Source organism: Vidua macroura, chromosome 9, assembly GCF_024509145.1.
Source record: "Vidua macroura isolate BioBank_ID:100142 chromosome 9, ASM2450914v1, whole genome shotgun sequence".
NCBI classification, from domain to species: domain Eukaryota; kingdom Metazoa; phylum Chordata; class Aves; order Passeriformes; family Viduidae; genus Vidua; species Vidua macroura.
Genome location: NC_071579.1, coordinates 1,934,009 through 1,946,301, shown reverse-complemented (window position 1 = coordinate 1,946,301; position 12,293 = coordinate 1,934,009). Strand labels below are relative to the sequence as shown.

Here is a 12,293-nt window from a genome sequence, read left to right as displayed (position 1 = left end):
TGAATTATATGCCAGAGTCCTTGGAAGCTCATGATAGAGTCTGAAATGCAAGCAGAAAGGAAACTCTCCTTCCCTATGCAAGCCTTGCCCTGTCTCACATCAGGGCTTAGTTCTTTACTGGGAAAACGTTGCTTTGTGTGTTACTGTGGCAGCGTGCAGAGCAGTGCAAGAATGAAGTTTTAAATATACATCTAACTCAGGGAGCCCTTTGACAGAAGATCTGATTTGGCTCCTAAAAACCCCACAAGTTTTCAGTATGAAACCGATGCAAATTGATGTTATGCCCTGGTACAAATTGCTCCTGTCCTGGGTTGAAATGTCATCTGAGGTCTGACCCTGAGCTCTGACCTGGGCAGCCCAATTTGCCAGCCCATGATGACATTTCCACGTTGATTTGGGAACTGCACAAGAAAAGATGTTTTTGTGATCTGTTGGTGCTGGCTGCTTCTGTTCACCAGACTCCAGGGCAATCAGGCCAAGGGAAAACGGATGCAGCAGTCATGGAGGTCTCCAGCTCTGCTCGTGAGAGAGCAGCTCTTGAAGCACAAAAAGATACAGGACTCAAATACAGCCCCAGATGTAAGAGGAAGGCTTGTGGGGATATCAGCCCAGGAGGTGGAAAAGGTTTCTATTTTCTCCTCATCTTGTCTCCTCCAGCCTGTGCTGGAGCAGCATTTGCCTGGAAAACACTTCATTCCTAGGTGGCAAATGTTCAGTGCCCTGTTCCGCTCACAGGACTTTAATCAGCCGGAGAACATGGCCAGCCTCTGTTTTCTGAGCCTGCTGTTGGTAAATGCTCCGTGAAATGACTTCACCGCCGCCGTAATTGTTCCTGGAGCAAGCTGGCCCAATGGCTGGCAATTAAACCTTGGGCTGATGGAAACTGTTAACAGGGATCGCTGCCTTGCCCATAGCGTCAGAGTTAACAACTCCAAACTCTTTTTACTTTTTCTATAAAACACGTGGGAGCTTTGTGCCCGGAATATCTGCAGCAATAAAGTGGATATGGTGCTTCGCTTTTGCTTGTAGTGCTACAACTTGCAAGAAGAAAGAACAACTGAGGTTCAAGATGAGATCTGGTGTTTGTACTGGGTGAAGCACATTCAGTCAATATCTCTGGGTTTGGTACAGCCCATTATTGTGATTTAGACACCAGATTTAGATGCATGATTCTTATATAGTCATCTCAAAGGGAATTAGGTGCCTACACCTTGTAAGCCAACCCTTGTAGGGCCGGCCAGCACTGTTCCATTGTAAAATTCAAGCTGACACCTGGTTCTGCCATCTGGACTCCCTGGAGTTTGAGAGCATTTCAGTCAAGGTTGGATTATGGTTCTCATTCAGATGTCTCCTGTGCTCAGTCACGTTTCCCAGAGCAGGCATAATACTGTGTGAAAGGCTGCTGGGCATCCCTCTGCCCTGGGCTTACCCAGGAAGGGCTTCCTGCATGAGATAAGCACATTCTCCTTCTCCTCTGCTTGATCAGCATCTCTGCTTGGCACCCAGGCTAAGCTGCAGGTGAAATCCCATCACTGAAATCCCATCAGAAACCCTCAACGCCTGCCAGCTCAGGGAGTGCTCCCCTCGCAGCGGTGTTTATGGGACGCGTTAGTCACGGGAGCTGCTGGAAGCAGATCGCGGAGTCCTGCACGCCCGTGGAGCCATGGATTTGTTCGGGGAGGCAGCAGCGCTCCGGAGCTTGACTAATCCCTCACAGATTGGAGCCGGGCAGGGATGTGGCGCTGCAAACATCCCCGTTTAGTGCCCATCAGGTGTTATTTAAGCCTCCAGGCCCCTGGGCTGCCGCAGCCAAGCCGGGGGCTCGTGCCTTCGTGCTCCCATTTGTGGGGTGAACTCGTCCATGGGGCCTCTGGCAGGCTTGCAGCACCACAGGAGTTTAGAATAGGCAGGAAAATGCTTCTTTTCATGGATACTGGGTGACAATGCTGTAAGTTGTGGGGTCTTTTCAGTTTATACCTAAGGGTGAAAGCGGGTGCATGCACTCTTAGTGCACAATGGTCAAAGCAGATCTTAAAATACACCAGTATAGGCAATATAATATTTTTGCTTCATGGCCTCCCAGTGGTTATAGAAAAAGAGGGAGAGTGACATTTTAAATGGGCAGATTGTGATGGGACAAGAGAAAACGTTTTTAAACTAAAAGTGAGATTGAGTTTAGATCTTAGGAAGTTCTTTCCTGTGAGGGTGGTGAAGCGCTGGCACAGGCTGCCCAGAGAGGCTGTGGCTGCCCCATCTCTGGAAATGTTCAGGTTGGACAGGGCTTGGAGCAGCCTGGTCTAGTGGAAGATGTCCCTGCCCAGCACAGGGTTTGCGACTGGTTGAACTTTAAAGCCCCTTCCAGCCCAAGGCATCCAGGGATTCCCTGATTTTCTCACGATGTTGTCACTGTAACTTAGTAGACACGCTGGAGCAGGATCTCACCTGCTCACAGCTACTTGACAACGAATCATAAATTGCATGGGGGTACGTGTGATGTTCCTTGAAGTTTGTTTGCCTTTTTCGGGAGCGACTTCTCCTCTCCATTTCAACCTCATTAGCCGGGACTCACTGAGCCTTGTTCGCTCACAGACTGGACTCGATAAGCTCAGAAATTTTTTCCAAACTAACTGACTCTGTGATCCTTTACGGCACTAGGTTCTCAGGAGCCGCGGGGACGTGCCCGCTAGAGCAGCTTTTCCCGGAGCACGGGCGAGCTCCATCCCCCCTGTCTCTCTTCCCCCCTCAGGCCGCCATCTTGCCCGGCCCGCCCCGCCGCCGCGGCGGCGCGAGGCCCCCGGCCGCGCTGTCCGCGGCGTTCGCCTGCGGCGGCGGCGCGGCGGAGCCGGGGCAGCCGCGGGGCCTGCGCGGCGGGAGGAGGAGGAGGAGGGAGCGCCATGGCCGAGGCCTGGGCCGGCTTCTCGCAGGAGGAGCTGCGGCGGCTGCGGGGGCAGCGCCCAGGTACGGACCGGACCGCGCCGGGAGCGCACGGGGAGTGGGGGACAGTGGGGCCCGGAGCGGCGCGGAGGAAGAGCCTGGGCCTCGGCATCCCGTTAGCCCTCGCAGCTGCACCTGCCGCCCATCGCCCCATCTCCGCAGCCCCTTCACCACACCTGTGTGCTTTACCTCAGCTCCTCCAGCCGCGTTTCTGTCCTTCCCCTCAGCCTCTCCAGCCGCATCTCTGTCCCTCCTCTCAGCCGCCCCATTCGCATCCCAATCCCTCCCTTCAGCCTGTCCATCCACACCTCTGTCCCTTCTCTCAGCCTGTCCATCCAAACCTCTAACCCTTCCCTCAGCCCCTCCATGCACACTTTATCCCTTCCCTCAGCCCCTCCATGCACACTTTATCCCTTCCCTCAGCCCCTCCATGCACACTTTGTCCCTTCCCCCAGCCGAGCTCTGTCCATCCCCTCGGCTCAGCCGCTCCATCCCCGCAGCAAACGCCTGCGCTGTCCCCGCAGCCCCTCGCTTGCCCCGGGCTGGTCCCTCCCATCCAGCCCCATCTCTCCCTGCTCCCCTCATGCAGCCCCTCTCTCCACCTGCAGCTTCTCCGACAAAAATCCCAAAAATCCCAGACTCTCCAGCCCCTTGTCCTGCACCCAGATCTCTGCCCAACGCCCCCCTCACACTGCCAGGCTCCTCTCTGCTCGCGTGTCACCTCGTTCTTCTCCATTCTTCACTTTATAGCCTCAGTTTCCCCACCAGACAGACAGGGACCCTTCCTTGGCCCTGGATCTGCCTCATCATGGTTATCCCAAGAGTCACCTCACTCCCACCTATGGTTTATCTTCTAGGCCTGTAGTCCAGGCCTCTTATTCCTCCCTCTCCTCACTTAGGGATACCGGTATCATTGCAAATTCCTGAATCTTAGGCTAACAAAACATTCCCAGCTTCCTGAGGTTTCCCCCACATTGCCTTCCCGTGACACCCTGCCTTGTGCTTTCCTTACTTTGGTTTTTGCTTGCCCAGAACAGCTCTGGCAGAGCCTGCCTTTGATACTGAGATTTGTTTTTTAATCCTGTTTCTCCACCAACAGATTTGTACGAGCCCTCGCCACCGCAGCAGCAGCAGCAGCAGCAGCCTCGCCCCCAGGCTGTGCCCAAGACTAGGAAGCAATTGCAAAGGGAAAAAGCCCTCCAGCAGCAAAGCCAGAGGCTGGGGCTGCAGGGAGGAGCAGCCTCTGTCACTCCAGAGCAGCTGCTTTCTGCTCCACAAGCCAAACCTTGTCACCCCCAGCAGCCCGGGCCAGCACCTGGGGATCAGAGGCAAAGGGACAGCCAAGAGCAGCAGGAGGGAGTGACACCGGCAGAGTCTTGTAATGGCAGGGACAGTGCCCAGCCCCGCCCTGCAAAGCCCAGCAGCCAAGTGGAGAGAAAGAAAGTGGAATTGTTAGTAAGTCAGTAAAATCAAGGGGTGGGGTTTGTTATTCTGTATTGATTCATTCTTTGGTTGTGAAGTCAGCTTTGGTGTGTCTGATAGGAAGCTCTGCGAGACCAAATAATTCCTTTTTCTACGAGGCAGCAGCTGTGTGGAGAAGCACCGGTGGCTTCTCTCAAATTCTAAACTCAGAAGGATCCAGGAGGTTCTGTTTTGCAGAGAGGGGCCTTGAGAGGCTGTGGCTGCTGGTTGTGCTGCCTGTGATTTCCCTGCCCAGCTCGGGGCTGGGATCACCTGCCTGCACTCACTGCACCAGGGTAGCAGCACTCTGAGAGCTCAGATTCCTCCTGTGGGTGCAGCTCACCAGTAGGACTGGCTGTTCATCTCATTTTTGTGGTGGGAAAAACACAGACACTGCTTGTCTGGGGAGAAAACAGCTGGAGCTTTGCTGAGAATTTTTTCACACTGGTGAAAGCAAATGACATTTAGCTGCAACAGTCACCTCCTGAATCTGCTGGATTCTTCTCAGACTTGAATTTAAATCTTGCTAGAAATACTTCTGTATGTGAGGTCTTAGGAATAGGGTGATGAAGACAAATCTGAAGAGACGTGCAGCTGAGTTATTCGGGTATTTTTAAGTTCAGGCTCCTTGAGTGAGGGCATGAAGAACATACTGGGGTGGAAAGCAGCAAACAGTTCTTTGTTTCTCCTAAATCCTGATACAGGTTGTGCCCCCTCACTGAGACCTGGCCTTCATCCTTTGGGATGGTTGTATCTCTTAGGAGATGTGGCCTAGGAAATGGAATCTGTATCAGTCTTTCACTGGTGGCAAAAACAAATTCTTGTACTTACTTGCTGCTTGTTTTCATTATAACTCATTCCAACTTTTCATTTGTATCCATTTAATTATTTGGGAGCTGTACTGTAAAGCAGACCTGTGAAAGAATCTGTTTTGTGGAAAAAAGCATTTCCAAAAAAGAGGCTGTGCTGGCAGACTGAACAGATGGTGACAGCAGCCAGTAAGAAACTTGAAACTGCTTCTACCTGATAGGGAAGCACATCCTTTACATGAAAAATTCTGAAAAAGTGCTCTGTGCAGCTTATTTGGTTATGCAGGTCTTAGTTCTGATCAGCAGATTTCATCTGGAAATGTTTTATTGGTCTGAATGGCTTCTTGCAGATGATTCTTCTTTCCTCAGAACCAAAACCTGTTTATTGTTCCTTTGACTTTTTTAAGAGTTTGCTCCAGAATATATGATGGTGAATATTTGTGTTACAATATGGGCAGCAGGGAGAGAAATGAACTTTCTATTCATTTTGATGTTCTTGTCAATGAGCAGGCAGGAAAAATCCCGATGGGAAATCCTCCAGCAGGAGCAGCGGCTGATAGAAGAGAAGAATAAACGCAAGAAGGCACTCCTGGCCAGAGCCATTGCTGAGAGGTGGGGCTGAGCCTGGGCAAGGGCTGACTCTTCATCTGCAACCACTTTATATCTTGAATTGAATTTCACTTTTTCCTCTTCTCTGTGCTCTGTGAGCAGCTGTGATGGACGTTTCCCTTGGATGACAAGTGCTGGCTAAGAAGTTGTGACTAAGCTTTTCACACGTCCCAAGATGCAGCTCTGTGCACAGATGATCACACAACTGGAGGATTAGCTGAAGTCCTTAAATTTATTAGTGAGGTCATGTTTGGAAGTTGGGGTGCTCAGATGCTTGTCAGGGTTCTGGTCCTGATTTGGTTTTTGCTGGATGTAAGGGAAGTTTATTTGATTCATAACCTGTGAGAAGAAGCTATTTCTGTTTGGACTTTTGGCTCATTAGTGTGTGAAAATGTTGAAAAGTGAAGATGACCAGCTTTAAGGAGGTACTGTTTTACCACTGAGTGACTAGAAATTATAAAATTGCACATATTCTCACAGTTGTTAGCTCTTATTCTTCAGGGCAAGAGCTTTATTGGCACTCAGGTAGTTTAAGACTCCAGGGAAGGCAAAGCTTATAGGAAGGAGGTTAGAACAGCTGATAACACTGGATCAGGCACAGTGATCAGTTTTCAGGCTTGCAGTGCTCTCCCAGGTATGTGTTATGTTCTGCCCATCAGAGCCCTTGGGTAGCACAGGTGAACACAGCCTGTACTGTGCTAAAGTCCTGAAAATTTCATTTTCCTTTGCCAGGCAGAGATAAAGCACAAGCACCTTTATTCTGAGTCACTGTAGGACATCAAACATGGGTGTGGCCACCAGGTTTGGTTCTTCCTTCTGGAAATGAAGCCTGAGGAGAGACAAGACACAAAAGGTGACAGCTAGGGAGTTACTTCTGTCACTCAAAGGCCTTCCTCAGGCTCCCAGCAATACCACAGGATGTCTGTTTCCCTCCACCTGCATCACCTGGTCAATTGAGAGATGCTGGCACTGCCTGCACACCTAGTCTTGCTTTCGGGGACTTGCCTTGGGTGTACAGCAATGGCTGAGAGGCATCATTTTGCTGGTGGTGGTGAATGATGGCAAAGTGATGTGGTGTAAAAGCTTGTGGAAAGTCACTTGGCTTGCTTGGGAGTGAAATCCATCAAAGCTTGTTGCCCTTAGTAACATTTCGTTTTCAGGACTTAGGAATGAATGGCCTAGTTGAAAAAGGTTGCATAAGGCTTGATTGAAATCCTTTGTGTTTAATGTAAAACTTTCCATTCACTTCATTGGGATTTGGCTGGGCCTTTTGGGAATAATTTTACAAAATGGAAATCAAGCTTAGGTTAGGTGACTTTTTGGCCCCTACTAACTGGGCTCCTTTGAAAGGGGATATTTGCAGAACTAAAAACCCTTCCCCCTCTCACTTCCCCCCAAGCCATTTCCTGTTTCCTTACACTGAGAACTACTTAGATACAGCAGCTTCTTGTGTGTTTCCACAGTGAAGAAACACAATCCATTTTAGGCACTTTGATTATAGTCATTACATAATTTTGCCGTGGTCCTTTAATAGCAGACATTTTAGATCCCTGTGGATGCTAAAAAAGATCAAAAGCCCTACACCATAAAGGAGAAACTTTCCAAACAGGTCCTAAGGAGGTCAGTTGCTCTGCAAGGGAAATGGGGCCCGGTATGTCAAGAAGAGAGGCTTGAAAAGGAAATTAAAACAACAACAAAAAAAATCATCTTCCTTTTGCAGATCCAAAAGAACTCAAGCTGAAACAGTGAAACTGAAGAGGATTCAGAAGGAGCTGCAGGCTCTGGATGACATGGTGTCTGCTGACATCGGGATCCTGAGGAACCGCATCGACCAGGCCAGCCTGGACTACTCCTATGCCCGGTAAGTGACACCCAGGGAGGGGGAAACAGGGAGCAGCCCTGCCTGAGGGGAGGGGAAAATGCTGTTTCCTCTCACTGAAACACTAATGAAGTCCTGTCACTGTAATAACGTGTAGCTGAAGCGGTCACAGTCTGGGGGGCTTTCAGATCTGGAAGTAAAAGTATGCTTTTTATTTCCTAATTTTTCCCTTGGAATCTGGGAGCTGAAGCAGGTTTTCTGACTGGAGACTGCTGTCATAAGACACAGGTCCTGCTTTAAGTGTGCAGCTGTCCATAAGCCCTGCTTTATTGTTTCAAGGTTGTTTATTTCTTCTCAAGGGGAAAGAGGTTTTTCTTGAAAAGTCCTGAAATGAAAATCCTGTTCAGGGAAATTTGCTTGTTCATGACAGCCCTGGTCCTCCTGGAATCAATGGGACCAATTAAGCTTAAAACGCATAATCCTGCCGAAGCATTTTTGCAACTAGGACCAAAAATTGAAGGAAGAGGGAAGCTTTTAACCCTTCACAACATGCCTTTAATCACTTCTGGGTGTGATGAGTTCCTTAAAGGCAAGAAATTAATGGGAACACCCCATTAGCTGTGGGTAAACCACAACATCAGTAGATAAACAGCAGCATGTTTGTGCAGCCGGTTCATAAAGCAGAAATGTTCACTCGCGGTTTTTGGTTCACCATTCAACATGTTAAATGCTCATTTCTCCTTCTGACTTCTGCCATACCATGACCACAGGCCAATAAAGCTGGTAATTAGTCTTGAAAAAAATAGCAGTGGTAGCTAAAAAAATTAAGATCTCTTTGGTGTAATTATCATTTGAAATGTCTAAGATTAACTGTAGTTAGCGTAGCTGATAGCATGTGAACTCAGAATTTGGTGTCCTCAAGAGGAAAAAACATTTCAGTGGATTTTAGGTTTCATCTGGTTTCTAAAAACATTAAATGCTCCTGAAATCTTCTTACCCAAGTTTTTTAATAATGTATCTATTTGAAATGCTTACTGGCTAAAGAGCATAAGCAGCTCTTGACATTAGGAAAGCAGTTTTTAATGACCATGGCAAAAGGAGATGCTAGTAGGACAAGTAGGTAAACTTCACCAAAATCTTAATGACTTTCATTAGTTTAGTAGGTATTTTCTTGAGGGAGGGATTTGGCAATGTGAGGTAGATACTTCCAGTGTCGTAGTTCTTACGAGCCAAAGCCAATTTACTTCTAAGTGGAGCCTTTTCAAGTGATTTCTTATTATTTGCCTTTTGTTCTAGGGCTAAAACACAAAGCATTTCACTGTGTTAAAAGGTGCAATATTAAATAGCCCTGAGCACATACCTAGTTAGCAATATTTGGCAATTGCTGTGGAATAGAATTTTTGTAAATACAGTGTGACTAATAGAGGGTAATTCAGCCCAAAGGTTTCGCTGTGCAGATGTTTCCAGTGTAGCATTGCTTTTGCCACTTCAGATATCTGACCCAGAGAAATCTTGACTTTCTTGAGGGGGAAACATAAGTGGACATCTTCTGCCCACTGCAGACATAGCCTTTACAGCTGGGTAAAAGTCATGTGGTTATTATATAAAAGAAGATATTTGGGAAGGCTTTTCTATGTCTTATTTCCTTCTGTTTCACTAAGCAAAGGACCTCTTCTATCTTTCTGTTGCTTTGTTTAAGCAGCTACTGGAATCTGGTTTTATAGAAGAGCTGGATTCTTTATTCAACCACCTTACTAATACTAGTTTTATGAGTGCTCTGTAGTCAGGCTGCAAAAGCCCTTGTGTGTTCACTTTCCTGATGGGCAAGATTGCATCTATCTTTTAATTAGAAATAATACACGGGTTCACTGATGTAGTGAAAGATGCATCATTAATGTGGTCACCAGCCATTAAAATGCTAGATATTTTCTGTCTGTTAACTCAATAAATACTTCAAATATCCCCTTTTTGCTGTATTGTCATGACAGGAAGTGCAAATTGGCAGGAGGTGAGTGTCGGGACGGATGCTTGCAATAAAATTCTACATCTGTGTTGATGTCACGTGCTGTGTCAGTCTGTGCTGCCCCTGATTTTCTGAACATGGATATGGGTGGCCAGAAAAGCACATGATCCAAATGTCAATGTGCTCCATCGAGCATCTGTATCTGGGAGGGGGGTTAGAAAAACACCCGACTGCTTTGTGGTGTTTCAGTTCACTGAGTGGGTGTTCATTAGAAGTGTGAAAACATTGCCATTTCTGATGGGTTCTTTCTGCTGCCAGTGATGCATCTCTTCAAACAGGCAGTAAAAATGGGAGCAAGTTAACTCTTGGAATACACCGCAGCAGAGCCCTCAGTGTCCAGAGAAGTTTCGATCAATTCACTCTTATTTTCTTCCCTCTTGCTAATGTGGCAGCATGTCACAAACAGCTGGCACAATGCATTGCAGAGCACGTTGCATTCCAGGGCTTCTTAAAGTACCTGTGCCTGTATTAGTGTGAGGTGCTGTGAGAATTAACCCTCCAGAAATGCTGATGGTTTTGCAGGAAGCGCTACGACAAGGCCGAGTCCGAGTACGTGGCAGCCAAGCTGGACCTGCAGCACAAGACAGAGATCAAGGAGCACCTCACAGAGCACCTGTGCACCATCATCCAGCAGAACGAGCTCCGCAAGGCCAGGAAGCTGGAGGAGTTAATGCAGCAGCTGGACGTGGAGGCAGATGAGGAAAATCTGGAGCTCGAGATCGAGGTGGAACAGATGCTGCAGCAACAGGAGGCAGAAGCAGGGAGACAATCCAGCCAGGCACACAGCCACGCTGGGACAGCCCAGGAGAACCCTGCTCCCAGTGGTGTGGGGCAGGAGAGCCAGCAGGCTGACCATGCTGCTTCTCCTGCAATTTCTGAACAGTCTCAAAACTCCAGGACCAAATCCCTCTCCAACATGGACAGCCAAACTCAGGCAGTAAATGTAACTTCAGGAAGCTCCCCAGCTTGTTCTGCCACATGACTGCTGGATGCAGATAAGCCAGTGGTTATAGATGAGGTACACTCTGCAGGCTTGTGGCTGTGTGTTGTATCTGGGCTTCAGCAGTGCCAGTAATATGCACTTCATTTCTCTTTTCCTTTTTACTGTTTTCAAACTTTAAAGGCTCTTTTCTTTCCACAAGACACATTTAGCATTCATCATCTATCATCATTCTGGTGTATGTTCATGTTCTACTGCCCAGCTCTTCATGGGTTTTTGTACCTTCCTGAAACAGGTCACTTGGAAGTGAACAGTAGGGTTTGTCCAAAGATTTTGAGCTTTTTGATACCCACAGACGCCTGTTCTGAGCAGTGTGCAAGAGAAAGATACCTACAGGAGAAAAACCTGTGTCTGCTTCGGAACACATTCTGACAACTCCAATAGGATGTTTTTCTTCCTTTGTATCCATAAGGGATTAGTTTCCAGCAGTTTCTCCTGCTGTCAAACCCAAGTGCTTACATTAATTGCCTTCGTAGGGGTTACTCTTTCCTGATTTAAGGGAAATTTGCATATTGAGGCAAACTGCAAAGTCAGTTGTAATACCTCGTATTTATCACTTCTTTTCAGACAATGCTGAATCATGAAGCTGTACATTGATAACACTATTAGCTATGAAATCACAGCTGCTAGAGCTTAACAAAAATGATGGGTTACAGTTTAAGACATTGCAGAATGTAGAAGTAGAAACACAGAGTGTGTAACATTTAAAGCTGTTCCATTACAGAGACTTTTCCCTGTTGTAGTTGACTCAAAGTGCCAATAATTAGCCATAATTAGCCAATAATTCATTTTGTAATGAATAATCCCCACAGTATATTGGAAATAAGCCTATTTTTGTAGAACATTTAATGCATTTTCTTGCCTGAAGAGCAGGTTAGTACCCCAAAGAAGTTCAGCTGATTTGCTCTCTTGCTGTTGGAAGGCTTTAAAAAGCTATTCCAGGTGGAGAAAGCCTCAGGAATTAAAAAGAGAACATAGGAAAATCTCCCATAGACTGATTGCAGCTGCAAACTCTGCACTGACAGTTAACCTCTTGGTACCAGGGAAGTGTGGGAATGGTTCCTGGAATACCTGACCTGGACGTGTTGGGTGTGAGTTTATGAATGAGTTGCTGAATGACGCCACCGAGTCTATAAATGGGACAGTGATTGTCTCTATGGCTTGAACAGTGGAAAAACATGTCACTACATTTCAGTTTTATTCTATTAATAAATCAGTGCATCTTGTACGCAGTGTGTTTACTTTCAGTTGTGATATCTGAGACTAATACAGGGATCCAAGCCTGTTTTTCCATAGGAGACGATAAATGGTAGAATCAGATACATCCTTTGGCAACTTTCCGCTGGGTGAAAATAAAACCTCAAAAAAGGCTGTTCCAAAGTATGGAAATGCATGAAGTAAAGACATGGTAGGAAATATCTTGGAAGGAATCTTTTCAACTAACTGGCTCAGGGCAACAGTGGAAAATCTCTCCTAGTGCCTTCCTTACAGGGGAGAAAGTGGGATAAATATGCCTCCTAGGGCAGCCACTCATAATTTGGGCTAATTGGAGTTAGAATCTAACTCCAAAGTAGTATTAGAAATACCTGTGAAGCATTGCCCTGTTGTTGCTGGGACACTGCATTCCCTGTTGTTTTG

At 47.2% G+C, this 12,293-nt stretch overlaps 1 protein-coding gene across 1 annotated transcript; it reads left to right on the top strand.

Moving 5' to 3' along the window:
* Positions 1-2,874: 2,874 nt before the first annotated feature.
* Positions 2,875-11,883, top strand: GORAB (golgin, RAB6 interacting). Its single transcript, XM_053984754.1, has 5 exons — positions 2,875-2,958; positions 4,034-4,385; positions 5,715-5,816; positions 7,534-7,674; positions 10,178-11,883. Exons 1-5 carry the CDS (start codon positions 2,895-2,897, stop codon positions 10,635-10,637), a joined length of 1,119 nt encoding a protein of 372 aa, XP_053840729.1. The 5' UTR covers positions 2,875-2,894; the 3' UTR covers positions 10,638-11,883.
* Positions 11,884-12,293: the final 410 nt, after the last annotated feature.

Excerpts from the sequence above, each read along its gene's own strand:
- GORAB (XM_053984754.1), top strand. The coding sequence starts at position 2,895 with ATGGCCGAGGCCTGGGCCGGCTTCTCGCAGGAGGAGCTGCGGCGGCTG. Across the intron at positions 2,959-4,033 it reads GCTGCGGGGGCAGCGCCCAG|ATTTGTACGAGCCCTCGCCA; the intron begins GTACGGACCGGA and ends CTCCACCAACAG. Across the intron at positions 7,675-10,177 it reads CTGGACTACTCCTATGCCCG|GAAGCGCTACGACAAGGCCG; the intron begins GTAAGTGACACC and ends ATGGTTTTGCAG.